Here is a 25,723-nt window from a genome sequence, read left to right on the forward strand (position 1 = left end):
ATTGTCTACTGGAAAATATGGAAAACTATATAGTTACTGTTTTTACAGCCCATCTTTGAGGGTTTTAGTTTTGTGGCAGCGATGGAAGGTGTGGAAGCTCCTGTGGAAGGCTCCTCTGGCAGGCTGGGGTCTTGTGGCCGGCTGGGGTCTTGTGGCTGACTGGGGTCTTGCTGGCAGTCTTCTCCTCTCTGTGTCTTGCTGGCATATGTGGGGTTGAAGGCCCAGGCCAGGTTTATATAGATTTGGGGGTGTCTGGCCAATTGGCAACAAAATCCAGCTTCTGAGCATGCTCAGTGTAAAAAAACGTATTGCAGCGCTGCATTGCGTCGTACGACGCGACCCGACGCATCCGTCGCTCATAGGCTTTCATTGTAGCCAACGACGCATGCCGCAGGATGCGTCGCGACACGTTTTTTAGGCGGAGACAAAAAACGTTACAATCAACGTTTTTTGCAGACGACGTGACGCCAAATTTCGACGCATACGTCGTACGACGGACACGACGTATGCCAATCCGTCGCAATACGTCGCCAATACAAGTCTATGGGGAAAAAAACGCATCCTGCAAACACTTTTGCAGGATGCGTTTTTTCTGAAAAAAGACGATTTGCGACGTAATGCAGTTAACGCTAGTGTGAAAGTAGCCTAAGTCATATTGTACGACTCGTTAGAGGGTTGATTGTGACTTGTAGGATCGCTACTTCCAACAGGTGGCGCTATAGAGTTAAGTCCTCTTTTTCTCAGAAGAGGCAATTTGCATATAGAAAAGAGAAAACATCTCAACAGTACATAAAGAGCCATAAATAATGCAGATTGCTATATACCCCACCCCCCACCTATCACCACCTCACATTGCACATAAGTCCCTGAAAAAATAACATAGAGGTCCAAAGACCATAACCCTGAGGGAGCAGTGCATCCAAAAGTGGACACCTGGAGGTCAGCATTCATCCATAAAGTGACTAAGGATAAAGTAACAACTGTCTCTCTTTCATATAAAGTGCAGAAGTAACTAGCAAAAGGTGCAATGCTTACCAGCAGATGAGTGGGAACAAGGGGGGTCGGATGGAGGGTCCCGACGCACGTTTCGCGGCTACTTGGGGCCGCTTTCTCAAGGGAGTATACCTCAGGCCCTTACAAGACCTTCAAATAACCCGGTGAACTTGGTCACATGACCAAATGTGGCCAATCAGGATGGCTTTCATCGGCACATGCGCACTGCGGCCGCCAGGTCCTGGAGTGCGGGTAAGGCGTCATGGAAAGTGCACATGCGCCGGGGAAAGATCCACGGAGCGATGCGCACACCATAAAGACGCCCACCTGCAGACAGGAAACGGCAGGTCACAGCGCGATGCGCACAACCATCCAAACATGCAAGTGAGCAACAGCCAGAATGGCAAACAGGAACCACCACACATGATATGGCATCACAGATAACATTAACAGATGGCAAATATTCAGTTCATCCGCAATCGCTGTGGTGGCTGTGCTTTTCCCACATAACCTAATGCAAGTCCAGGGTCATTTTCTGATCCAAAGGAAGGGCCGGATAAAGAAGTATAAGAAAGCGCTATAGATCAGCAGAGTCACAACCACTAGATAAACAAAAAGACAATCATATGAAAATAAAATTAAAAACACGAAAACACATCCGCGGGGTTAATAGACATGGGGGGCATGTGGGAACAGGAGGCTGAAGAGCCAAGAGATATGTACTGGAAACACTATAAAAAAGGGGCAAAACTCAGATTCATTGAGACCTTTCGGTGTCATGGTATCTAGTTGGACAATCCACCTTGTCTCAATTTGTGCAAGTTTTTTTATTGTCACCTCCTCTTATGCCCAAGTGAAGGGCATCGATCCCCCTCACCTTCAAAATTCTTGCGTCACTATTGTGATATAACTTAAAGTGACGGGGGATTGTTTTCAACTCCGAAATATCGGACACTGTCTTGGCCGCGCCAATGTCCCGCACATGCTCACGCACCCGTATTCTCAGTTCTCTTGTGGTAAGACCCACGTATATCTTGGGGCACAAACAAGTGGGGTAATATACAACATTAAAAGTACCACAAGAAATACGTTGTCTGATTTTAAATTCCTTCGACCCATCTGAGGAGACAAAGGAAGAGCAGCGTAGAACATTGGCGCAGGCAAGACAGTGCCTGCATGAAAAAGATCCAACCTGAGGACCACTAGTGCCAAAGGGATTGCACGAAGCCGGAACGTAGTGGCTCCTAACCAGGACGTTGTTTTCAAGCCAGCAGACAAGGGGGGGGCGGGGAACATAGTGGTTTGGCCTAGTTATAGGTATGAGCGGGAAGCCTTCCGGCAAATGAGAGACTCTACAACATATTGCAAACTGTCATTTAATCCTACGGCCTCATTTGCCCACGAACTCCAGTTCATTTTGATTAAGGCCCTTGAGGCCAACATCATCACTAATGCTACGTTCACATTTGCGTTGTGCGCCGCAGCGTCGGCGACGCATGCACAATGCTGCGTTTTGCGACGCATGCATTCTAGTTTTGAACGCAAAAAAATGCATCATGCTGCGTCCTCTGCGCCATGACGCTTGCGCCAAAAAGGACGCATGAGTCCCAAAACGCAACGCATGTCCATGCGCCCCCATGTTAAATATAGGGGCGCATGACGCATGCGGCGACGCTGCAGCGCCCGACGCTGCGGCGCACAACGCAAATGTGAACGTAGCATAAGAGAGTTTTTGATGGATTGATGGTTAGGTCCCCAAAGGTACCAACGTTTTATTTGCTGCAAAAAATCCACAAGGATGCCCTCGACCCCCCGGGGAGTCCTATCGTGTCCGGAATAGGGGGCATTTGTGATTTTCTATGTCAGTTTATAGATTTCTATTTAAAACCCCTTGTGGAATTACTGCCTTCCCATATCCGTGACACGACGGACGCCCTGAAGCGGGTTGATGGCATCCTTGTGGACACCAATACTCTCCTCTTCACCATTGACGTCGAGAGCCTTTATACTTGCATCGATCATGCCCAGGGTCTGGAGGCTGTTCGTCTCTTCCTGGGGACCTCCGACCTGGACGGCTATCTATGCGGTTTGATCCTCGAGCTGCTGAGCTATGTCCTGTCCCACAACTTTTTGGTCTTTAAAGACAATTTTTATCTGCAGAAGCGGGGCACAGCCATGGGGGCGACCTGTGCGCCCTCGTATGCAAATCTCTTCCTAGGCGCCTGGGAGAGACATATTTTCGGCGACGGGGGCCCACTGGCCATCTCCCATGTGCTGTGCTGGTACCGCTATATTGATGACATCATTTTGTTGTGGGACGGGCTGGCCTGTCAGCTCGAGGATTTTATGAGGATGTTAAATGACAATACCTTTAACATTCGACTTAAATATACTTTTGATGAGAGGAGGGTTGACTTTCTGGACGTCCGTCTTGAGGTTGATGGTGAAAGGCGCATCCAGACAGACGTATTCAGTCTACCTCTGTTAATTCTTTGCTACATGCTTCTTCAGCTCATCATCCATCCAGAGTGAGAGCCGTCCCCGGTCGGACAGTTCCTTAGGGTGTGACGAATATGTTCCACTGACTCCAAATTTGAGGTATAGGCCTCGGACCTTAAACAACGTTTTTTGGCCCGTGGCTATAGTCACAGATGTGTTAAAACTGGGTATGATCGTGCAAGGAAAACCTCACGTAATAGTTTGTTACATCCAGTGAAGAGGTGTAAGGATGTGGGTGGCGATGGACCAATCCGGTTCATCTCCACCTACAACCATGATTGGCACAGTATGCGTGCTATTCTTAATAAACACTGGCCCGTCTTGGGGGCTGATTCCACCCTGAGGGCCTCCCTGGGTAACTCTCCCCTGATGACTCCCAAAAAATCCAAAAATCTTGGTGACTTACTGCTTAGGAGCCACTACGTTCCGGCTCCATGCAATCCCTTTGGCACTAGTGGTCCTCAGGTTGGATTTTTTTCATGCGGGCACTGTCTTGCCTGCGCCAATGTTCTACGCTGCTCTTCCTTTGTCTCATTAGATGGGTCGAAGGAATTTAAAAATCAGACAACGTATTTCTTGTGGTACTTCTAATGTTGTATATTACACCACTTGTTCGTGCCCCAAGATATACGTGGGTCTTACCACAAGAGAACTGAGAATACGGGTGCGTGAGCATGTGCGGGACATTGGCGCGGCCAAGACAGTGTCCGATATTTCGGAGTTGAAAACAATCCCCCGTCACTAAGTTATATCACAATAGTGATGCAAGAATTTTGAAGGTGAGGGGGATCGATGCCCTTCACTTGGGCATAAGAGGAGGTGACAATAAAAAACTCCTCGCACAAATTGAGACAAGGTGGATCGTCCAACTAGATACCATGACACCGAAAGGTCTCAATGAATCTGAGTTTTGCCCCTTTTTTATAGTGTTTCCAGTACATATCTCTTGGCTCTTCAGCCTCCTGTTCCCACATGCGGGGGTCTATTAACCCCGCGGATGTGTTTTCGTGTTTTTAATTTTATTTTCATATGATTGTCTTTTTGTTTATCTAGTGGTTGTGACTCTGCTGATCTATAGCGCTTTCTTATACTTCTTTATCCGACCATTCCTTTGGATCAGAAAATGACCCTGGACTTCCATTACGTTATGTGGGAAAAGCACAGCCACCACAGTGATTGCGGATGAACTGAATATTTGCCATCTGTTAATGTTATCCTTGATGCCATATCATGTGTGGTGGGTCCTCTGTTTGCCATTCTGGCTGTTGCTCACTTGCATGTTTGGATGGTTGTGCGCATCGCGCTGTGACCTGCCGTTTCCTGTCTGCGGGTGGGTGTCTTTATGGTGTGCGCATCGCTCCGTGGATCTTTCAATGACGCCTTACCTGCACTCCAGGACCTGGCGGCCGCAGTGCGCATGTGCTGACGAAAGCCATCCTGATTGGCCACATTTGGTCATGTGACCAAGTTCACTGGGTTATTTGAAGGTTCTGTAAGGGCCTGAGGTATAATCCCTTGAGAAAGCGGCCCCAAGTAGCCGCGAAACGTGCGTTGGGACCCTCCATCCGACCCCCCTTGTTCCCACTCATCTGCTGGTAAGCATTGCACCTTTTGCTAGTTACTTCCGCACTTTATATGAAAGAGAGACAGTTGTTACTTTATCCTTAGTCACTTTATGGATGAATGCTGACCTCCAGGTGTCCACTTTTGGATGCACTGCTCCCTCAGGGTTGTGGTCTTTGGACCTTTATGTTATTTTTTCAGGGACGTATGTGCAATGTGAGGTGGTGATAGGTGGGGTATATAGCAATCTGCATTGTTTATGGCTCTTTATGTACTGTTGAGATGTCTTATCTTTTCTACGAATTAATAAAGTTATATGACTATTTTTACCGGATGTAATCAGTTTGCTCCTTTTTCTCCTATTTTTGTCTGATGTTTATTGGAGCTGAGGTTGTTTGAACAGGGGTTGCGGACAATTTGTGTCGCTACCCCGGTTTCTCAAATATGTATATGAGATTTATGTTGCTACTGTCTGTAAGTCATTAGTTGGAAAATCATAGTAAAAGGTTAGAGTACAGTGATCTCCCACATTTGTTTTGCAGAACAAATTATTGGCATCACTAAGCTACAATGAAAATCCAATATTAGTGTGTTCCCCAGTGTATGTATTGTACTTTATTATAGCACCGACTGGCAATAAATGTATAATCTACAGGGGAACCGTTGGGACCACCACGATTAAAGGGGCCCCGTGTCATTGTATGAATGAAACAGTAGGGTGCATGTACTGTATAATGCTTTGTGCAAAAGTACCCTTAATATTTCATAATAAAAAGAAAATGCCAACATATTATGGGGCGAAGCTGCATAACTTCACATTGGTAGCAAGCTTCGCTCTTCTTAGGGCTATGTGCACACGTTCAGGATCTCATTCACTTTGCTGGTGCTGTAAAACACTGCACAGTTTCTGCACCAAATCCGTGTGGGAAAAAAAAGCAATATGTGTACTGGATTCTATACCATAGGGGTGGTAAAGAAAGGGCCCTTCTGTAGATATGCTATTGCTCCAGTGTTCTAACATTTTTAAATGAAAGGATCATCAGAAATCGACCTATTGTTGAAGTCAGATTTGTGTGTAAAAAAAAAAAACAAACAAACAAAAATACATTAATTTAAATATCAATTTCTGTAAACAAAACTTATAAAATGTTATGAGAAGGCTTCTAATTTTTACACTGGCCACTGGAGCTATTCTAGACTCGTAATTTATGCTCCTTCAGGAATCATTTTCACAAATCCCATTATTATCACAAAGTCAGATAACACTGGATCGTCCGTCCATAATTGGTGAGGTCACACCGGACCCCGCTACTTACTTCAAAGACCCGTGCACCCTCATTAGATGAATGGTTCAGACTCTCGCTGCTAATGGACATGAACAAAAAGAAGGAGTGTAAAATAGCCCCAGTGGTTCAAGTGGAAATTGTAAGATCTCTACATTTTCTTTTTTACTTCATATGGTCATATGAAAATACCTTTAGTATAAACAACACATTTAAAGGGAAGTTGTGACCAGTTTTTTTTTGCCTTATAATATAAACCATGCCCATCACCTTTAAAAGTATGTCAATGCGGTTCCTACAACCCAGTTATAGCCTCAGTGAAGCCCCTGCATACCTTCGTAAAAAGTGCTTCCTTGCTAAATACAAAATTGTATAGTTCGGTCCGATGGGTGAATCCAGAACATCAGCGCCGCCCCGATGCCTCTTCTATCTGGATGGAAGTGAATGACGTCTCCTATGTCATTCACACAATGCTCAAAGTCTCACGCCTGTGCAGTTGAATCAGAGACCTGCGCAGGGGTGCTCAACTCTGCTCTATTGAACAGCCACGGAGCTGATGAAGATAGCGCATTACTTGACTTTGCGCTGCTGGTCTCTGATTTACATGATTTTAAAAGACGATGTGCACAGTTTGCCTGGTGACAGGTTCCCTTTAAACAGTAGGTTATTTTCTGACGATACATTCCCTTTAACTTGATATTGCGCTATCAGGTACATGTAAGTAATTGCGGAGGAGGGTGATCACATGCGTAGAGTTTTCAGGAGCTGGGCACCTGTCACACAAGGCAGCTACCCATTATACTACATATATAGCACCTGCAGCTAACAGCCAAAGCTGAGCTCCGTGCACTTACCAGTGATGCTGATAATTCAGCTGTATTCCTTTTCTAATAAAATCCAGATAAGTGGTATTAATATTCTTGTCATATTCCTTTCGGCACACTTCTTTGCAGGTTTCATTCTTGTTAAATGTGAACTGAAATGGAAATGTAGAGTTACAGCCTGTACGAGGATTCAGCACGCCGATAAAGAGATTCCTATTCCAATCTGAAGGACTTTCACATTGTGACTTTTGTACATGAGCGGCCATCGATCCTTTACACAATAATTCACCTCTTTTAGGCTACTTTCACACTAGCGTCGTGTGACGGACGTCGCAATGCGTCGTTTTGGAGAAAAAACGCATCCTGCAAAGTTGCCCACAGGATGCGTTTTTTCTCCATAGACTTGCATTAGCGATGCATTGCGACGTATGGACACACGTCGCATCCGTCGTGCGACGGACGCGTTGTGTTTTTGGCGGCCGCGATGCACAAAAAAAGTTCAATGTAACTTTTTTTGTGCGTCGGGTCCGATATTTTCGACCGCGCATGCGCAGCCGAAACTCCGCCCCCTCCTCCCCGCTCATCACAATGGGCAGCGGATGCATTGTAAAACTGCATCCGCTGCCCATGTTGTGCTACATTAACACACTGTCCATCGGGCCGACGGTTTGCGACGGCCTGTACCGACGGACTAGTGTGAAAGTAGCCTTACACCAATGTCGTAGGGAACAGAGTGCAAACCTTGTATGGGGATGATGCAATCCTTTCTCCAAAAAGCACTTGGCCAAGATTCTCAGAAGAATGTCTCTCATGCGCCTCCTTGCAGAAGTCAAAGCTGTAGAACACACAAAAAAACCCGATTATATATTTACATCTGAGCCATCATACAAATTATAAATAGAGCTATAAACCTCAGGTCTAATTCTTTAAAAAAAACAAAAAAAAAACCCCACATTATCATATATACACGGATGTGTCAAATGACTGGTAGATGTGCGTCCAGTTCCAACTGATGATGCATTCCCTGTATATGGAGAGAGGGTCTCGTATGCACAGAGCTCTCTATTTACTTATGAGAATTCTAAAAAATTTCCAAAGAAGAAATTAAAAAGGAATATGGAAAGAGGCACGAGGCTTCCCATCTCTCCATTCACAGCAACCATGTCACCAGATGGAAAGGAGGATCGATCAAGGGACTTTCATGTATCACATTTACAGCCCTTCCTGGAGTTAGGCTATAAATGTCTGTCAACGCAGCCCCTATATCCAAGTTCATGACCAGATCATTTACACCTGGCCCTGACCAGGCACATGTATGCTAAAACCCAAACATGCGCTTTAAAAAAAAAGAAACACATTACTTGTTGCTTAATGTTTAGGTAGTTTCTTTATTTATTTATTTTTTCTTGCTGTTGATATTAAGTGAAAATGAAATAAAATAAAAAACATGTTTATATTTCACGCTTTATGACAGCTAAAAAATTGTTAAAATGTGTTCCCCTTTCCATAGAAGTTATTTTAATATATTAGATTTTTTTTTCTTCTTCTTTTTTAACGGTCCAATGAGGGAAACAATTTAGATTATATATATTTTCCTCAAATCATGTAAATCAATGACCGGGTGACTAAATGCAATGTGAAAGCACCACGGGGGGGGGGGTACTAAAGTTGGAAAAAAAAAAAAAAACATAATATAAGATTCATCAAGGGACACAAAAGACACAGACTAACAAGAATTACTTACGCGTCATACTCATATGGTAGAACAGATTCCACGGAGTCCAGGCGGTTTACAAAAAGCTCAATTTGAGACTAAAATACAAAAGAAAAAAAAAAATCACATAATTTAGATACTAGAACAGCCAATGTAAAACAGAAAGCTGAAGACCGCCCTTCATAAATACTGCAGCTCTCTAACTGACTGAGAATGGGCCCAACCAACAGCGAGGAAGTACATGTGTCCCTTTAATCCCTTCACGCCATTTTCTAGGTTTACTTCTCCTTCCAGGAGCAGTCGCTTCACTTTGTAACTAATCTTACGCCAGCCAACAAGCACAAGTGTCATTAAATACTCGTCATTCCCGTTTAGGAGCCCGCTCACATTCATTTACACTAGAGGCGGGTGGAGAAACATGTAAGTGTATCTGTGGTTGCAGGAAGTGGATCCCCATTTCTACGTTTCCAGTGCCCATAAAGGATATAGTAGGCAGAACTGGGTTTTTTTTCATATTGCACTTTAAACCCCTTCATGACCTTGCAATTTTCAGTTTTTTGGCCCTTTTGTTTTTTTTCTTTTACTTAAAGGGAAGGTGCCATCAAAAAAAATTTTTTTACAGAAATTGTAAAAATGTAAAGAATTAATGTTTACATTTTCTTAAAAATTATTATCATTTGTTTATAATTTAGTAAAATATGAAAAATAATTTGAAAAGTTTTGGAATTTCCACTTTTAAACACTAGGGGGAGCAGCTGCTGAAATTTCAGAAAAACCTCGTGTACAACTAGCTCACATTACAGCACTGCAGTAATTATGGGCGGAGTCTGCTGACGTGTGTGATGTCTCCTCTCCTTCCCTTCTGGGTGTCTGCTAAGGGATAAGAGGATGATATTCAGGAACCCAGTGAGCGGCCATTTTGTTGGTGACTGCAGAGTAAGGCTGCCGTCACACTAGCAGTATTTGGTCAGTATTTTACCTCAGTATTTGTAGCCAAAACCAGGAGTGGAACAATTAGAGGAGAAGTATAACAGACACATCTGCACCACTTCTGCATTTATCAGCCACTCCTGGTCTTGGCTTACAAATACTGAGGTAAAATACTGACCAAATACTGAATGTGTGACGGCACACTACTTGCACACTAGCGTTGTTGGCTGTACGTCGCAATGCGTCGTTCAGGAGATAAAACACATCCTGCAAAACACATCCTGCAAAGTTGTCTGCAGGATGTGTTTTTTCCCCATAGACTAACATTACCGACGCATTGCCACACGTCGCAACCACCGTGCGACGGTTGAGTCGTGTTTTGGCGGACCACCGCCACAAAAAAAATTACATGTAACGGTTTTTTTGTGCGTCGAGTCCGCCATTTTCGACCGTGCATGCGCAGCCGAAACTCCGCCCCCTCCTCCCCGGACCTTACAATGGGGCAGCGGAAGCGTCGTAAGACTACATCCGCTACCACGTCGGGCATTTCTTTCACAGCATGCGTCGGTACGTCGGCCCGACGCACTGCGACGGGCCCGTACTGACGCTAGTGTGAAAGCAGCCTTACACTGACAAGTAGACAGTCACCGAGGATGGCAGCCAGCAAGGATTCTGGGAGATATGTGGTGGAGGGAGCAGGGTGACCGCAGCGCAGAGTATTTCAGGAGAGCAGTGTGCTGGTCTATGGGGGGCACCCTGTTTGGTGCGCGGAGCAGCCAGGGATTGTACATAGAGCACTGTCTTTTATACACATGGATGGACCGTCTGCTCCACAGAAATCCAGGAAACATTTCTGCGGATTGATGGCCTGTTCTGATCCAGACTTTGCATGCTAAGACCCCATTCCCCTCCTCAGATCCTGTCTTCTCCATCCTGTCCTGGTGATGTGTGAAAGTGAGACGACAGGCGAAGTACGGGGTGACGCTGGGAAGGAAATTTAGCCATATAGTAACAATAAAAATGAGACCCCTCTCTTCAGCAGCCTGACCAGCCCTGACTGCACCTAACTGGAGGTCATGCTGCCCCCTCTATTACCCCAGACCCGCGAGCAGGTGCTCAGCCAGAACCACCATAGAATGGGTCCGCTTTCTGAAGATAATACTGCCATAGTGTTCTCACATAATACTGCCATATAGCTCACACATAATACCGCCATATAGATCACACACAATACCATCATACAGTTCTCACATACCACCATATAGATCACACATAATACTGCCAGTGTTCTCACATAATACCACCATATAGAGCACACATAATACAGCCATATGGATCACACACAATACCATCATACAGTTCTCACATACCACCATATAGATCACACATAATACTGCCAGTGTTCTCACATAATACCACCATATAGAGCACACATAATACAGCCATATGGATCACACACAATACCATCATACAGTTCTCACATACCACCATATAGATCACACATAATACTGCCAGTGTTCTCACATAATACCACCATATAGATCACACATAATACCGCCAGTGTTCTCACATACCGCCATATAGATCACACATAATACCGCCAGTGTTCTCACATAATACCACCATATAGATCACACATAATACCGCCAGTGTTCTCACATACCGCCATATAGATCACACATAATACCGCCAGTGTTCTCACATAATACCACCATATAGATCACACATAATACCGCCAGTGTTCTCACATACCACCATATAGATCACACATAATACCGCCAGTGTTCTCACATACCGCCATATAGATCACACATAATACTGCCAGTGTTCTCACATAATACCACCATATAGATCACACATACCGCCAGTGTTCTCACATACCGCCATATAGATCACACATAATACTGCCAGTGTTCTCACATAATACCACCATATAGATCACACACAATACCACCGTATAATTCTCACAATACTGATCAAGCATAATCACCACCATACAGATCACATAATACCGTCATATAGATCTCACATAATGCCATAATACAGCATGACCCCTGCAGCTCCTGTTATCGCATGCATTGAGTTGTGTGTGTAATGGGGAAAGATATGCAGGGGGGAGAGGAGTGCCTGAGAGGATTAGATACACGGTTCACCAGACAGTATCACACAGGATAGGATTAGCTACATGGCTCAGCAGTCAGTATCAAACAGGAGAGGATTAGATACACGGCTCAGCAGTCAGTATCACACAGGAGAGGATTAGATACACGGCTCAGCAGACAGTATCACACAGGAGAGGATTAGATGCACGGCTCAGCACAGTATCACACAGGAGAGGATTAGATACACGGCTCAGCAGTCAGTATCACAGGATAGGATTAGATACACGGCTCAGCAGACAGTATCACAGGATAGGATTAGATACACGGCTCAGCAGTCAGTATCACACAGGATAAGATTAGATACACAGCTCAGCAGACAGTATCACAGGATAGGATTAGATACACGGCTCAGTAGTCAGTATCACACAGGATAAGATTAGATACACAGCTCAGAAGACAGTATCACACAGGAGAGGATTAGATACACGGCTCAGCAGTCAGTATCACACAGGAGAGGATTAGATACACGGCTCAGCAGTCAGTATCACACAGGATAGAATTAGATGCATGGCTCAGCATAGTATCACAGTATAGGATTAGATGCATGGCTCAGCAGACAGTATCACACAGTATAGGATTAGATACACGGCTCAGCATAGTATCACACAGGAGAGGATTAGATACACGGCTCAGCAGTCAGTATCACACAGGATAGAATTAGATGCATGGCTCAGCATAGTATCACAGTATAAAATTAGATGCATGGCTCAGCAGACAGTATCACACAGTATAGGATTAGATACATGGCTCAGCATAGTATCACAGTATAGGATTAGATGCATGGCTCAGCAGACAGTATCACACAGTATAGGATTAGATACACGGCTCAGCATAGTATCACACAGGAGAGGATTAGGTACAGGGCACAGCAGACAGTATCATACAGGAGAGGATTAGGTACATGGCACAGCAGACTATCATACAGGAGAGGATTAGATACATGGCTCAGCACAGTGTAGTGATAGATACACGGTCTGATGTCCTTGATCAGTGGCTGCAGTGAGAGGCAGGGTCGGGTCGGAGCAGCACAGAGATTCTCCCCCTCCCCCCCCCCCGTTACCTCTCTGCAGCTCCTGATAGAGGACATCAGACCCCAGCACTTCACCCTCTCTAGCGATTCTAGAGATTGAGCCAGGGCACCAGGCAGCAGAGGACAGGGAACGGCCGACTGCTGACAGTGTGAAAGGAGAGGCAGCTGGAGCTGCCCCTCCAACAGCACAGCTCTCAGTCACAGTGGAGCTCACACACTGTGGGCTGAAGAAACATGGCGCCGACCTCCTGCCTCTGCTGTGATGTGGAGACAGCCCAGGGGGCGTGGCCAGATCAGAGCAGGAGATAACGCGGTCGGCTCCCGACTGCTGAGTCCTATGCACAGGGCTGCCGTAAATGCAGAGTGTAAATGTCGTGCTGGGACTCTTACACTCCTGCAAAGCAAAATGGCGGCGCCCAGTGGCTGCAAAAATTATTAATATTAAAAAAGATATTAAGGTTAAAAAAAATAATTTTGTATTAACCCCTTCCCGACATTTGACGTACTATCCCGTCGAGGTGGGGTGGGCCCGTATGACCACCGACGGGATAGTACGTCATCACCGATCAGCGGCGCTCACGGGGGGAGCGCGGCCGATCGCGGCCGGGTGTCAGCTGCATATCGCAGCTGACATCCGGCACTATGTGCCAGGAGCGGTCATGGACCGCCCCCGGCACATTAACCCCCGGCACACCGCGATCAAACATGATCGCAGTGTACCGGCGGTATAGGGAAGCATCGCGCAGGGAGGGGGCTCCCTGCGGGCTTCCCTGAGACCCCCGGAGCAACGCGATGTGATCGCGTTGCTGCGAGGGTCTCCTACCTCCTTCCTGGCTGCAGGTCCCGGATCCAAGATGGCCGCGGCATCCGGGTCCTGCAGGGAAGGAGGTGGCTTACCGAGTGTCTGCTCAGAGCAGGCGCTGGTAAGCCTGCAGCCCTGCACAGCAGATCGTCGATCTGGCAGAGTGCTGTGCACACTGCCAGATCAATGATCTGTGATGTCCCCCCCTGGGACAAAGTAAAAAAGTAAAAAAAAAATTTTTCCACATGTGTAAAAAAAAAAATAAAAAAAAAATTCCTAAATAAATAATAAAAAAAATATATATATTATTCCCATAAATACATTTCTTTATCTAAATAAAAAAAACAAAACAATAAAAGTACACATATTTAGTATCGCCGCGTCCGTAACGACCCAACCTATAAAACTGCCCCACTGGTTAACCCCTTCAGTAAACACCGTAAGGAAAAAAAAAAAAAACGAGGCAAAAAACAACGCTTTATTACCATACCGCCGAACAAAAAGTGGAATAACACGCGATCAAAAGACTGATATAAATATCCATGGTACCGCTGAAAACGTCATCTTGTCCCGCAAAAAACAAGCCGCCATACAGCATCATCAGCAAAAAAATAAAAAAGTTATAGTCCTGAGAATAAAGTGATACCAAAATAATTATTTTTTCTATATTTTAGTTTTTATCGTATAAAAGCGCCAAAACATAAAAAAATGATATAAATGAGATATCGCTGTAATCGTACTGACCCGAAGAATAAAACTGCTTTATCAATTTTACCAAACGCGGAACGGTATAAACGCCTCCCCCAAAAGAAATTCATGAATAGCTGGTTTTTGGTCATTCTGCCTCACAAAAATCGGAATAAAAAGCAATCAAAAACGGTCACGTGTCCGAAAATGTTACCAATAAAAACGTCAACTCGTCCCGCAAAAAACAAGACCTCACATGACTCAAATATGGAAAAATTATAGGTCTCAAAATGTGGAGACGCAAAAACTTTTTTGCTATAAAAAGCGTCGCTGGTTTCACACTTGCGTTTTTGTCTGCAGCGTTTTTTGCACAAAAAAACGCATGCGTTTTTTCCCTATATTTAACATTGAAAACGCATGCGTTTTTTTTGTACGCGTTTGGTCGCGTTTTCAAACGCATGCGTTTTTTTTCTGCATGTGTTCATTTTCAGAAATACAGCCTGCAGTATTTTCTTGCGTTTTTAAGCACATGCGTTTGTTTGCGTTAAAAACGCATGCATTTTTTCGAAAAAAAAACAGAAAACACACTGAAAAGCCACCCACCACCATCAAGGTGATAAAGGGATCCAAACCCTAACCCTAACTCTACCCCTAACCTCACCCCTAACCGTTTAATGAACATTTTCTGACAGTCATAGTGCCACGTATTTCGGGGCTAAAGTTAGGGTCGGGGCTAAAGTTAGGGTCGGGGCTAAAGTTAGGGTCGGGGCTAAAGTTAGGGTCGGGGCTAAAGTTAGGGTCGGGGCTAAAGTTAGGGTCGGGGCTAAAGTTAGGGTCGGGGCTAAAGTTAGGGTCGGGGCTAAAGTTAGGGTCGGGGCTAAAGTTAGGGTCGGGGCTAAAGTTAGGGTCGGGGCTAAAGTTAGGGTCGGGGCTAAAGTTAGGGTCGGGGCTAAAGTTAGGGTCGGGGCTAAAGTTAGGGTCGGGGCTAAAGTTAGGGTCGGGGCTAAAGTTAGGGTCGGGGCTAAAGTTAGGGTCGGGGCTAAAGTTAGGGTCGGGGCTAAAGTTAGGGTCGGGGCTAAAGTTAGGGTCGGGGCTAAAGTTAGGGTCGGGGCTAAAGTTAGGGTCGGGGCTAAAGTTAGGGTCGGGGCTAAAGTTAGGGTCGGGGCTAAAGTTAGGGTCGGGGCTAAAGTTAGGGTCGGGGCTAAAGTTAGGGTCGGGGCTAAAGTTAGGGTCGGGGCTAAAGTTAGGGTCGGGGCTAAAGTTAGGGTCGGGGCTAAAGTTAGGGTCGGGGCTAAAGTTAGGGTCGGGGCTAAAGTTAGGGTCGGGGCTAAAGTTAGGGTCGGGGCTAAAGTTAGGGTCGGGGCTAAAGTTAGGGTCGGGGCTAAAGTTAGGGTCGGGGCTAAAGTTAGGGTCGGGGCTAAAGTTAGGGTCGGGGCTAAAGTTAGGGTCGGGGCTAAAGTTAGGGTCGGGGCTAAAGTTAGGGTCGGGGCTAAAGTTAGGGTCGGGGCTAAAGTTAGGGTCGGGGCTAAAGTTAGGGTCGGGGCTAAAGTTAGGGTCGGGGCTAAAGTTAGGGTCGGGGCTAAAGTTAGGGTCGGGGCTAAAGTTAGGGTCGGGGCTAAAGTTAGGGTCGGGGCTAAAGTTAGGGTCGGGGCTAAAGTTAGGGTCGGGGCTAAAGTTAGGGTCGGGGCTAAAGTTAGGGTCGGGGCTAAAGTTAGGGTCGGGGCTAAAGTTAGGGTCGGGGCTAAAGTTAGGGTCGGGGCTAAAGTTAGGGTCGGGGCTAAAGTTAGGGTCGGGGCTAAAGTTAGGGTCGGGGCTAAAGTTAGGGTCGGGGCTAAAGTTAGGGTCGGGGCTAAAGTTAGGGTCGGGGCTAAAGTTAGGGTCGGGGCTAAAGTTAGGGTCGGGGCTAAAGTTAGGGTCGGGGCTAAAGTTAGGGTCGGGGCTAAAGTTAGGGTCGGGGCTAAAGTTAGGGTCGGGGCTAAAGTTAGGGTCGGGGCTAAAGTTAGGGTCGGGGCTAAAGTTAGGGTCGGGGCTAAAGTTAGGGTCGGGGCTAAAGTTAGGGTCGGGGCTAAAGTTAGGGTCGGGGCTAAAGTTAGGGTCGGGGCTAAAGTTAGGGTCGGGGCTAAAGTTAGGGTCGGGGCTAAAGTTAGGGTCGGGGCTAAAGTTAGGGTCGGGGCTAAAGTTAGGGTCGGGGCTAAAGTTAGGGTCGGGGCTAAAGTTAGGGTCGGGGCTAAAGTTAGGGTCGGGGCTAAAGTTAGGGTCGGGGCTAAAGTTAGGGTCGGGGCTAAAGTTAGGGTCGGGGCTAAAGTTAGGGTCGGGGCTAAAGTTAGGGTCGGGGCTAAAGTTAGGGTCGGGGCTAAAGTTAGGGTCGGGGCTAAAGTTAGGGTCGGGGCTAAAGTTAGGGTCGGGGCTAAAGTTAGGGTCGGGGCTAAAGTTAGGGTCGGGGCTAAAGTTAGGGTCGGGGCTAAAGTTAGGGTCGGGGCTAAAGTTAGGGTCGGGGCTAAAGTTAGGGTCGGGGCTAAAGTTAGGGTCGGGGCTAAAGTTAGGGTCGGGGCTAAAGTTAGGGTCGGGGCTAAAGTTAGGGTCGGGGCTAAAGTTAGGGTCGGGGCTAAAGTTAGGGTCGGGGCTAAAGTTAGGGTCGGGGCTAAAGTTAGGGTCGGGGCTAAAGTTAGGGTCGGGGCTAAAGTTAGGGTCGGGGCTAAAGTTAGGGTCGGGGCTAAAGTTAGGGTCGGGGCTAAAGTTAGGGTCGGGGCTAAAGTTAGGGTCGGGGCTAAAGTTAGGGTCGGGGCTAAAGTTAGGGTCGGGGCTAAAGTTAGGGTCGGGGCTAAAGTTAGGGTCGGGGCTAAAGTTAGGGTCGGGGCTAAAGTTAGGGTCGGGGCTAAAGTTAGGGTCGGGGCTAAAGTTAGGGTCGGGGCTAAAGTTAGGGTCGGGGCTAAAGTTAGGGTCGGGGCTAAAGTTAGGGTCGGGGCTAAAGTTAGGGTCGGGGCTAAAGTTAGGGTCGGGGCTAAAGTTAGGGTCGGGGCTAAAGTTAGGGTCGGGGCTAAAGTTAGGGTCGGGGCTAAAGTTAGGGTCGGGGCTAAAGTTAGGGTCGGGGCTAAAGTTAGGGTCGGGGCTAAAGTTAGGGTCGGGGCTAAAGTTAGGGTCGGGGCTAAAGTTAGGGTCGGGGCTAAAGTTAGGGTCGGGGCTAAAGTTAGGGTCGGGGCTAAAGTTAGGGTCGGGGCTAAAGTTAGGGTCGGGGCTAAAGTTAGGGTCGGGGCTAAAGTTAGGGTCGGGGCTAAAGTTAGGGTCGGGGCTAAAGTTAGGGTCGGGGCTAAAGTTAGGGTCGGGGCTAAAGTTAGGGTCGGGGCTAAAGTTAGGGTCGGGGCTAAAGTTAGGGTCGGGGCTAAAGTTAGGGTCGGGGCTAAAGTTAGGGTCGGGGCTAAAGTTAGGGTCGGGGCTAAAGTTAGGGTCGGGGCTAAAGTTAGGGTCGGGGCTAAAGTTAGGGTCGGGGCTAAAGTTAGGGTCGGGGCTAAAGTTAGGGTCGGGGCTAAAGTTAGGGTCGGGGCTAAAGTTAGGGTCGGGGCTAAAGTTAGGGTCGGGGCTAAAGTTAGGGTCGGGGCTAAAGTTAGGGTCGGGGCTAAAGTTAGGGTCGGGGCTAAAGTTAGGGTCGGGGCTAAAGTTAGGGTCGGGGCTAAAGTTAGGGTCGGGGCTAAAGTTAGGGTCGGGGCTAAAGTTAGGGTCGGGGCTAAAGTTAGGGTCGGGGCTAAAGTTAGGGTCGGGGCTAAAGTTAGGGTCGGGGCTAAAGTTAGGGTCGGGGCTAAAGTTAGGGTCGGGGCTAAAGTTAGGGTCGGGGCTAAAGTTAGGGTCGGGGCTAAAGTTAGGGTCGGGGCTAAAGTTAGGGTCGGGGCTAAAGTTAGGGTCGGGGCTAAAGTTAGGGTCGGGGCTAAAGTTAGGGTCGGGGCTAAAGTTAGGGTCGGGGCTAAAGTTAGGGTCGGGGCTAAAGTTAGGGTCGGGGCTAAAGTTAGGGTCGGGGCTAAAGTTAGGGTCGGGGCTAAAGTTAGGGTCGGGGCTAAAGTTAGGGTCGGGGCTAAAGTTAGGGTCGGGGCTAAAGTTAGGGTCGGGGCTAAAGTTAGGGTCGGGGCTAAAGTTAGGGTCGGGGCTAAAGTTAGGGTCGGGGCTAAAGTTAGGGTCGGGGCTAAAGTTAGGGTCGGGGCTAAAGTTAGGGTCGGGGCTAAAGTTAGGGTCGGGGCTAAAGTTAGGGTCGGGGCTAAAGTTAGGGTCGGGGCTAAAGTTAGGGTCGGGGCTAAAGTTAGGGTCGGGGCTAAAGTTAGGGTCGGGGCTAAAGTTAGGGTCGGGGCTAAAGTTAGGGTCGGGGCTAAAGTTAGGGTCGGGGCTAAAGTTAGGGTCGGGGCTAAAGTTAGGGTCGGGGCTAAAGTTAGGGTCGGGGCTAAAGTTAGGGTCGGGGCTAAAGTTAGGGTCGGGGCTAAAGTTAGGGTCGGGGCTAAAGTTAGGGTCGGGGCTAAAGTTAGGGTCGGGGCTAAAGTTAGGGTCGGGGCTAAAGTTAGGGTCGGGGCTAAAGTTAGGGTCGGGGCTAAAGTTAGGGTCGGGGCTAAAGTTAGGGTCGGGGCTAAAGTTAGGGTCGGGGCTAAAGTTAGGGTCGGGGCTAAAGTTAGGGTCGGGGCTAAAGTTAGGGTCGGGGCTAAAGTTAGGGTCGGGGCTAAAGTTAGGGTCGGGGCTAAAGTTAGGGTCGGGGCTAAAGTTAGGGTCGGGGCTAAAGTTAGGGTCGGGGCTAAAGTTAGGGTCGGGGCTAAAGTTAGGGTCGGGGCTAAAGTTAGGGTCGGGGCTAAAGTTAGGGTCGGGGCTAAAGTTAGGGTCGGGGCTAAAGTTAGGGTCGGGGCTAAAGTTAGGGTCGGGGCTAAAGTTAGGGTCGGGGCTAAAGTTAGGGTCGGGGCTAAAGTTAGGGTCGGGGCTAAAGTTAGGGTCGGGGCTAAAGTTAGGGTCGGGGCTAAAGTTAGGGTCGGGGCTAAAGTTAGGGTCGGGGCTAAAGTTAGGGTTAGGGTTTGGATTACATTTACATTTGGATTAGGGTTGGGATTAGAATTATGGGTGTGTCAGGGCTAGGGGTGTGGTTAGGGTTACCGTTGGGATTAGGGTTAGGGGTGTGTTTGGGTTAGGGTTTCAGGTAGAATTGGGGAGTTTCCACTGTCCAGGCACATCAGGGGCTCTCCAAGCGCGACATGGCGTCCAATCTCAATTCCAGCCAATTCTGCGTTGAAAAAGTAAAACAGTGCTCCTTCCCTTCCTAGCTCTCCCGTGCGCCCAAAAAGGGGTTTACCCCAACATATGTGTTATCAGCGTACTCGGGACAAATTGAACAACAACTTCTGGGGTCCAAGTTCTCTTGTTATCCTTAGGAAAATAAAAATTTGGGGGGCTAAAAATCATTTTTGTGGGAAAAAAAAGATGTTTTATTTTCACGGCTCTGCGTTATAAACTGTAGTGAAACACTTGGGGGTTCAAAGTTCTCACAACACATCTAGATAAGTTCCTTGGGAGGTCTAGTTTCCAATATGGGGTCACTTGTGGGGGGTTTGTACTGTTTGGGTACATCAGGGGCTCTGCAAATGCAACGTGACGCCTGCAGACCAATCCATTTAAGGCTGCATTCCAAATGGCGCTCCTTCCCTTCCGAGCTCTGTCATGCACCCAAACAGTGGTTCCCCCCCACATATGGGGTATCAGCGTACTCAGGACAAATTGGACAACAACTTTTGGGGTCTAATTTATCCTGTTACCCTTGTGAAAATACAAAACTGGGGGCTAAAAAATCATTTTTGTGAAAAAAAATAAAAATTATTTTCACGGCTCTGCGTTATAATCTGTAGTGAAACACTTGGGGGTTCAAAGCTCTCAAAACACATCTAGATAAGTTCCTTAGGGGGTCTACTTTCCAAAATGGTGTCACTTGTAGGGAGTTTCAATGTTTAGGCACATCAGGGGCTCTCCAAAGGCAACATGGCGTCCCATCTCAATTCCAGTCAATTTTGCATTGAAAAGTCAAATGGCGCTCCTTCCCTTCAAAGCTCTGCCATGCGCCCAAACAATGGTTTACACCCACATATGGGGTATCAGCGTACTCAGGACAAATTGCACAACATTTTTTGGGGTCCAATTTCTTCTCTTACCCTTGGGAAAATAAAAAATTGGGGGCGAAAAGATCATTTTTGTGAAAAAATATGATTTTTTATTTTTACGGCTCTGCATTATAAACTTCTGTGAAGCACTTGGTGGGTCAAAGTGCTCACCACACATCAAGATAAGTTCCTTAGAGGGTCTACTTTCCAAAATGGTGTCACTTGTAGGGGGTTTCAGTGTTTAGGCACATCAGGGGCTCTCCAAACGCAACATGGCGTCCCATCTCAATTCCAGTCAATTTTGCATTGAAAAGTCAAATGGCGCTCCTTTCCTTCCGAGCTCTGCCATACGCCCAAACAGTGGTTTACCCTCACATATGGGGTATCAGCGTACTCAGGACAAATTGTACAACAACTTTGGGGGTCCATTTTCTCCTGTTACCCTTGGTAAAATAAAACAAATTGGAGCTGAAATAAATTGTGTGTGAAAAAAAGTTAAATGCTCATTTTTATTTAAACATTCCAAAAATTCCTGTGAAACACCTGAAGGGTTAATAAACTTCTTGAATGTGGTTTTGAGCACCTTGAGGGGTGCAGTTTTTAGAATGGTGTCACACTTGAGTATTTTCTATCATATAGACCCCTCAAAATGACTTCAAATGAGATGTGGTCCCTAAAAAAAAAATGGTGTTGTAAAAATGAGAAATTGCTGGTCAACTTTTAACCCTTATAACTCCGTCACAAAAAAAAATTTTGGTTCCAAAATTGTACTGATGTAAAGTAGACATGTGGGAAATGTTACTTATTAAGTATTTTGCGTGACATATGTCTGTGATTTAAGGGCATAAAAATTCAAAGTTGGAAAATTGCAAACTTTTCGAAATTTTCGCCAAATTTCCATTTTTTTCACAAATAAACGCAAGTTATATCGAATAAATTTTACCACTAACATGAAGTACAATATGTCACGAGAAAACAATGTCAGAATCGCCAAGATCCGTCAAAGCGTTCCAGAGTTATAGCCTCATAAAGGGACAGTGGTCAGAATTGTAAAAATTGGCCCGGTCATTAACGTGCAAACCACCCTTGGGGGTGAAGGGGTTAAAGATAATTGTTTATATAAACAATCATTTTTAATACAAAAACAAAATTGCGGCACCTTTCCTTTAAGGAGCCACATACATAAGCAGGACTGTGGAGTCAGAGTCAAGGAGACGGTGTCATGGAAATTTAGGAGTCGGAGGTTTGGCTTACTGACTCCACAGCCCTGTATACAAGTATGCTGGGTATTTGGACCTGATTTGGTATAACGCTTAACCCTTATGTACTTTCTGTGTACTCAGGACCGTGTTCAGAGGAACTGATTGACTTGTCTACAGTAGCAAACTGTGGGTTTCAAAAGGTGAGGCCACCAGATAGACATTGAGGCTGCATTTATCAGACCTACTGTGAATACACCCGATCAGTGGTCCTGACCCTATACACTAGTGTTCCTCAACTCCAGGTCATGTCAGGAATTCCTTATTATTGAAGAGGTGACACTTCCATCACCTGCACGGGCAACACTTCCATCACCTGCACGGGCAACACTTCCATCACCTGCACGGGCAATTATAAGGAAATCCTGAAAACGCCCTGTTGGTGGCTCTTGAGGGTCGGTCATTCCATATCAAGTGATCCAAATATGAATATTTTTTACCTGACATCTTTAGATTTTTTTTATTTTTATGAAGTAAAACTTTAGTTAATCTCAAATTAAAAGTTTAGAATTTTTTTCCTCATCAGTTAATTTTTTACAGATTTTTAAAGTTTTAAAAAAGTGCAGATTTTGGCCTGGTACGGCTTTACATTTATCATATCTCGGGCTAGAATTAAGATAAAGAGTTGGGAGAGGCATCATTTTTCTCAGAACGGTACCGGCTTTCATTTGATATGTCACAAGACTATGTTTCTTTATATTTTGTTTTGGTCAAATAAAATTAAACATTTTGATGCGCAATTCTGAAAAAACGTATGTTTTAAAATTGTGAAAACATGCATGTGTGTTACTTGTGTTCTTGTTTATATTTGTACAGGGATTCAACTTGGGACCTATCAAATTTGTACTTTTTTTTTTTAAGCCTTGAATCATCTGATTTTATGTTTGTGTGAGTTTCTTCCCTTTTTCTTTTCAAATTACAACTTATTGCATTGAACATTTAAATGCAACAATACAGAAACGCAAAAAACAAATACTGAAGTGCCAGAATAAATACATCTTAATCATCATAACACAACTTGCTCAGCATTTTCAACCTGAATTCATTGAACAAGCCAAAAGAAAACAGGTGATCATATCCTCAAGTGGGATTTTCTAAATACAGTCTGATCCTAATTATATGTTAAAAACAAGATTAAAAGAACCAATATTTTTACCACCTATTTATACATGGAACAATTTTTTTTCTACTATATCACTAAACATGTCATTTCTGAAGTGTTTAAGAAGAATAGTCCAGTAGTTAAATCCTCGTACTATAAAATATGAACTAATCAAACAATTAATAGTAGGTTTTTACACTGGCCTGTTATCATCATTGTGTCCCTTCTAGTGGGAGAAATGTCATCTTGTCTATACACTGTGTTCCAAATTATTATGCAAATAATATTTCCTCATATTTTCTCTAAATTACCTATCTGAATTGCAGTCATTGTTATTTTCCAGTCATCTACTATTCTAGTATAATTGCAATGTTTTGGAACAAACTGCCTATGAAAACAGTATCTTTTTAAAAAAAATAAACACTCAAATTGCACGTTCCAAATTATTATGCACAGCAAAGTTTTCAACCTTTTTTTTTTTATTTTGAACAAAAAAATGGTCAATTGTGAAGTTATAAGCATTATCAGCTTATTACAAAGTGAAATCAAACAGTTTTCAAGTGAAAACTTTATTTTAGGTGATGTTACATTTGCACATAGGACCCCTTGTTGGAAAGAAGCTTCTGAACTCTCTCGTCCATTGAATTTGTCAGTTTTTGGATGGTTTCTGCTTCAATTGTTTTGCATGTGAACAGAATACCCTCCCAGAGCTGTTGCTTAGATGTGAACTGCCTCCCGCCATCATAGACACTCCTTTTGATGATGCTCCAGAGGTTCTCAATGGGGTTGAGGTCAGGGGAAGATGGTGGCCACACCATACGTTTGGCCTCTTTTATGCCCATAGCAGCCAGAGATGCAGATGTGTTTTTTGCAGCATGAGACGGTGCATTATCATGCATGAAAATGATCTTGCTGCGGAAAGCACGGTTCTTCCTCTTGCACCATGGCAGGAAGTGTTGTTTTAGAAACTCCACATAGATTATGGAGTTCATCTTTACCCCTTCAGGGATCATAAAGGGGCCGACAATCTCTCTCCCCATGATTCCAGCCCAAAACATTACTCCACCTCCTCCTTGTCGGCGCCTTAGCCGTGTTTTCATGGGGTGTCCATCCTCCACTCCATCCATCTGGAACATCGAGCGTTGCACGGCACTCATCGGTGAACAAAACAGTTTGGAAGTCAGTCTTCATGTATCGTTTGGCCCACTGGAGCCGTTTCTGCTTGTGTGCAGTGGATAGAGGTGGTCGACAGGATGGCTTACGCACAGCTGCAAACCTCTGAAGGACCCTGCATCTTGTTGTTTTGGGGACGTTGGAGGCACCAGCAGCTTCAAAAACTTGTCTGCTGCTATGACAAGGCATTTTTGCAGCTGCTCTTTTAACCTTACACAATTGCCTGTTGGAAAGAGTCCTCAATTTTTCCTTATCAGCACGCACACGTGTGTGCTGGGAATCAGCTACATACTTCTTGATTGTGCGATGATCACGATGTCTTGGCAAAGTTGATAGTAGTCATGGCTTGACCTAAATACTCCACAATTTGTTGCTTCTCAGAAGCCGACACATCCTTTTTCTTTCCTATTTTGGCAAAAAATGTAGGCTGCTTAATAATGTGGAACAGCCTTCTAAAGGCCCCGTCTCACATAGCGAGATCGCTAGCGAGATCGCTGCTGAGTCACAAGTTTTGTGACGCAACAGCGACCTCCATAGCGATCTCGCTATGTGTGACACGTACCAGCGATCAGGCCCCTGCTGCGAGATCGCTGGTCGTGTCGGAATGGCCTGGACCTTTTTTTGGTCGTTGAGGCCCCGCTGACATCGCTGAATCGGTGTGTGTGACACCGATCCAGCGATGTCTTCACTGGTAACCAGGATAAACATCGGGTTACTAAGCGCAGGGCCGCGCTTAGTAACCCGATGTTTACCCTGGTTACCAGCGTAAATGTAAAAAAAAACAAACAGTACATACTCGCCTTCTGATGTCCGTCAGGTCCCTTGCCGTCTGCTTCCTGCTCTCACTGAGTGCCGGCCGTACAGTGAGAAGTGAGAGCACAGCAGTGACGTCACCGCTGCGCTCTGCTCTCAGTGTACGGCCGGCACTCAGTGAGAGCAGGAAGCAGACGGCAAGGGACCTGGACACCGAAAGGCGAGTATGTACTGTTTGTTTTTTTTGGTAACCAGGGTAAACATCGGGTTACTAAGTGCGGCCCTGCGCTTAGTAACCCGATGTTTACCCTGGTTACCCGGGTGCTGCAGGGGGACTTCGGCATCGTTGAAGACAGTTTCAACGATGCCGAAGTCGTTCCCCTGATCGTTGGTCGCTGGGGAGAGCGGTCTGTGTGACAGCTCCCCAGCGACCACACAGCGACTTACCAACGATCACGGCCAGGTCATATCGCTGGTCGTGATCGTTGGTAAATCGCTTAGTGAGACGGGGCCTTTAAGTAGTCTTGCCTTTATTTGGACACACCTGCCAAACTAATTTGCACAGGTATCTGCAATTGCTTTCAGTGATATAAAGAGCCCTGACACACATCACCATCAATGAGTTTAAATGACAAACAAAAATTTTTTAACCTTATCACTCCTAAACTCTATGTGCATAATAATTTGGAACACAGTGTATTACTAGCAATGGCCATTTCCTTTTGTGTCAGAGTATGTGCGGCTGTCATGGTGCTCGGCTCCACCTGAGTAATATCTGTTTTTTGTAACTTTTAGGGTATGTGTCCACGTTCAGGAAATGCTGCGTTTTTGACGCAGCA

The 25,723-nt window shown here is 45.9% G+C and overlaps 1 protein-coding gene across 2 annotated transcripts in view; it reads right to left on the reverse strand.

Annotated features, from left to right (window-relative positions):
• LOC143805709 (transmembrane 9 superfamily member 2-like) overlaps positions 1-25,723 on the reverse strand; it is a 133,380-nt gene that overhangs the window by 63,657 nt on the left and 44,000 nt on the right. For both annotated transcript variants that reach the window (XM_077285273.1, XM_077285271.1), the window contains 3 exons: positions 8,907-8,974; positions 7,904-7,997; positions 7,193-7,314 (listed from right to left, as the gene is read on the reverse strand). In XM_077285273.1, coding sequence (XP_077141388.1) covers positions 7,193-7,314; positions 7,904-7,997; positions 8,907-8,974 — 284 coding nt within the window. The remainder of the gene's footprint in view (positions 1-7,192; positions 7,315-7,903; positions 7,998-8,906; positions 8,975-25,723) is intronic.

Source organism: Ranitomeya variabilis, chromosome 2 (assembly GCF_051348905.1).
Source record: "Ranitomeya variabilis isolate aRanVar5 chromosome 2, aRanVar5.hap1, whole genome shotgun sequence".
NCBI lineage: Eukaryota > Metazoa > Chordata > Amphibia > Anura > Dendrobatidae > Ranitomeya > Ranitomeya variabilis.